General features: G+C 43.4%; 1 protein-coding gene across 1 annotated transcript in view; it reads left to right on the plus strand.

The window, feature by feature from the left end:
• The window catches only part of plekho1b (pleckstrin homology domain containing, family O member 1b), an 18,833-nt gene that overhangs the window by 11,393 nt on the left and 6,560 nt on the right, over positions 1 to 880 (plus strand). Inside the window, exon 3 of the mRNA XM_027275306.1 lies at positions 671 to 811. Within this exon, the coding sequence (XP_027131107.1) occupies positions 671 to 811 (141 nt within the window). The remainder of the gene's footprint in view (positions 1 to 670; positions 812 to 880) is intronic.

The raw sequence follows: 880 nt of genomic DNA on the forward strand, positions 1-880 counted from the left end.
CTGATAACATGACATGGAATTACATGACGATCAACTGACAATGAATCTACAAGACTTAAAATGACAATGAATCTACAATGACTGATAAAATGACAATGAATTTACAATGACTGACTAAAATGACAAATGAATTACAATGAATGTCAAAAGACATGAATCACATGACTTAATACAATGAATCATAATGATAAATGACAATGAATTACAATGACTGAACAAAATGACAATGAAACTTTGCAGTTAATTCAGAATGCTGCTGCACGTGTTCTGACAGGAACCAAGATCAGAGATCACATCTCTCCCATTCTGGCTTCCTTGCATTGGCTCCCTGTTAAATCTAGAATAGAATTTAAATTCTTCTCCTTACTTACAAAGCTCTTCATGGTCAGGCTCCATCATATCTAAAAGAGCTCATAGTACCTTACTACCCCTCTAGAACACTGCGCTCTCAGGACGCTGGGTTCCTTGTGGTTCCTTGTGGTTCCTTGTGGTTCCTTGTGGTTCATATAGTTTCCAAAAGTAGATTGGGAGCCAGAGCTTTCAGCTAAAATCTAAATTGATTTGATTTGTCTCACCTGTCTCTGCTGTCTCTCCTGTCTCTGCTGTCTCTCCTGTCTCACCTGTCTCACCTGTCTCACCTGTCCCTCGTGTCTCACCTGTCTCCCTGCAGGTGAAGGAGCTGGGTCGGGCTGACGAGGTTCTGGACCTGTCGGACTACGAGCGCTGTGAAGAGATCCGAAAGAACAAAAGTCGAAGTAAAAAAAACCACAGCAAGTTCAGACTGCAGCGGGTCAGCACGCCGGGCAACACGGTACACCTGTCTGTCTGCACACCTGTCTGTCTGCACACCTGTCTGTCCGTACACCTGTCTGTCTGCACA

Source organism: Larimichthys crocea, unplaced genomic scaffold (assembly GCF_000972845.2).
Source record: "Larimichthys crocea isolate SSNF unplaced genomic scaffold, L_crocea_2.0 scaffold100, whole genome shotgun sequence".
NCBI classification, from domain to species: Eukaryota; Metazoa; Chordata; class Actinopteri; family Sciaenidae; genus Larimichthys; species Larimichthys crocea.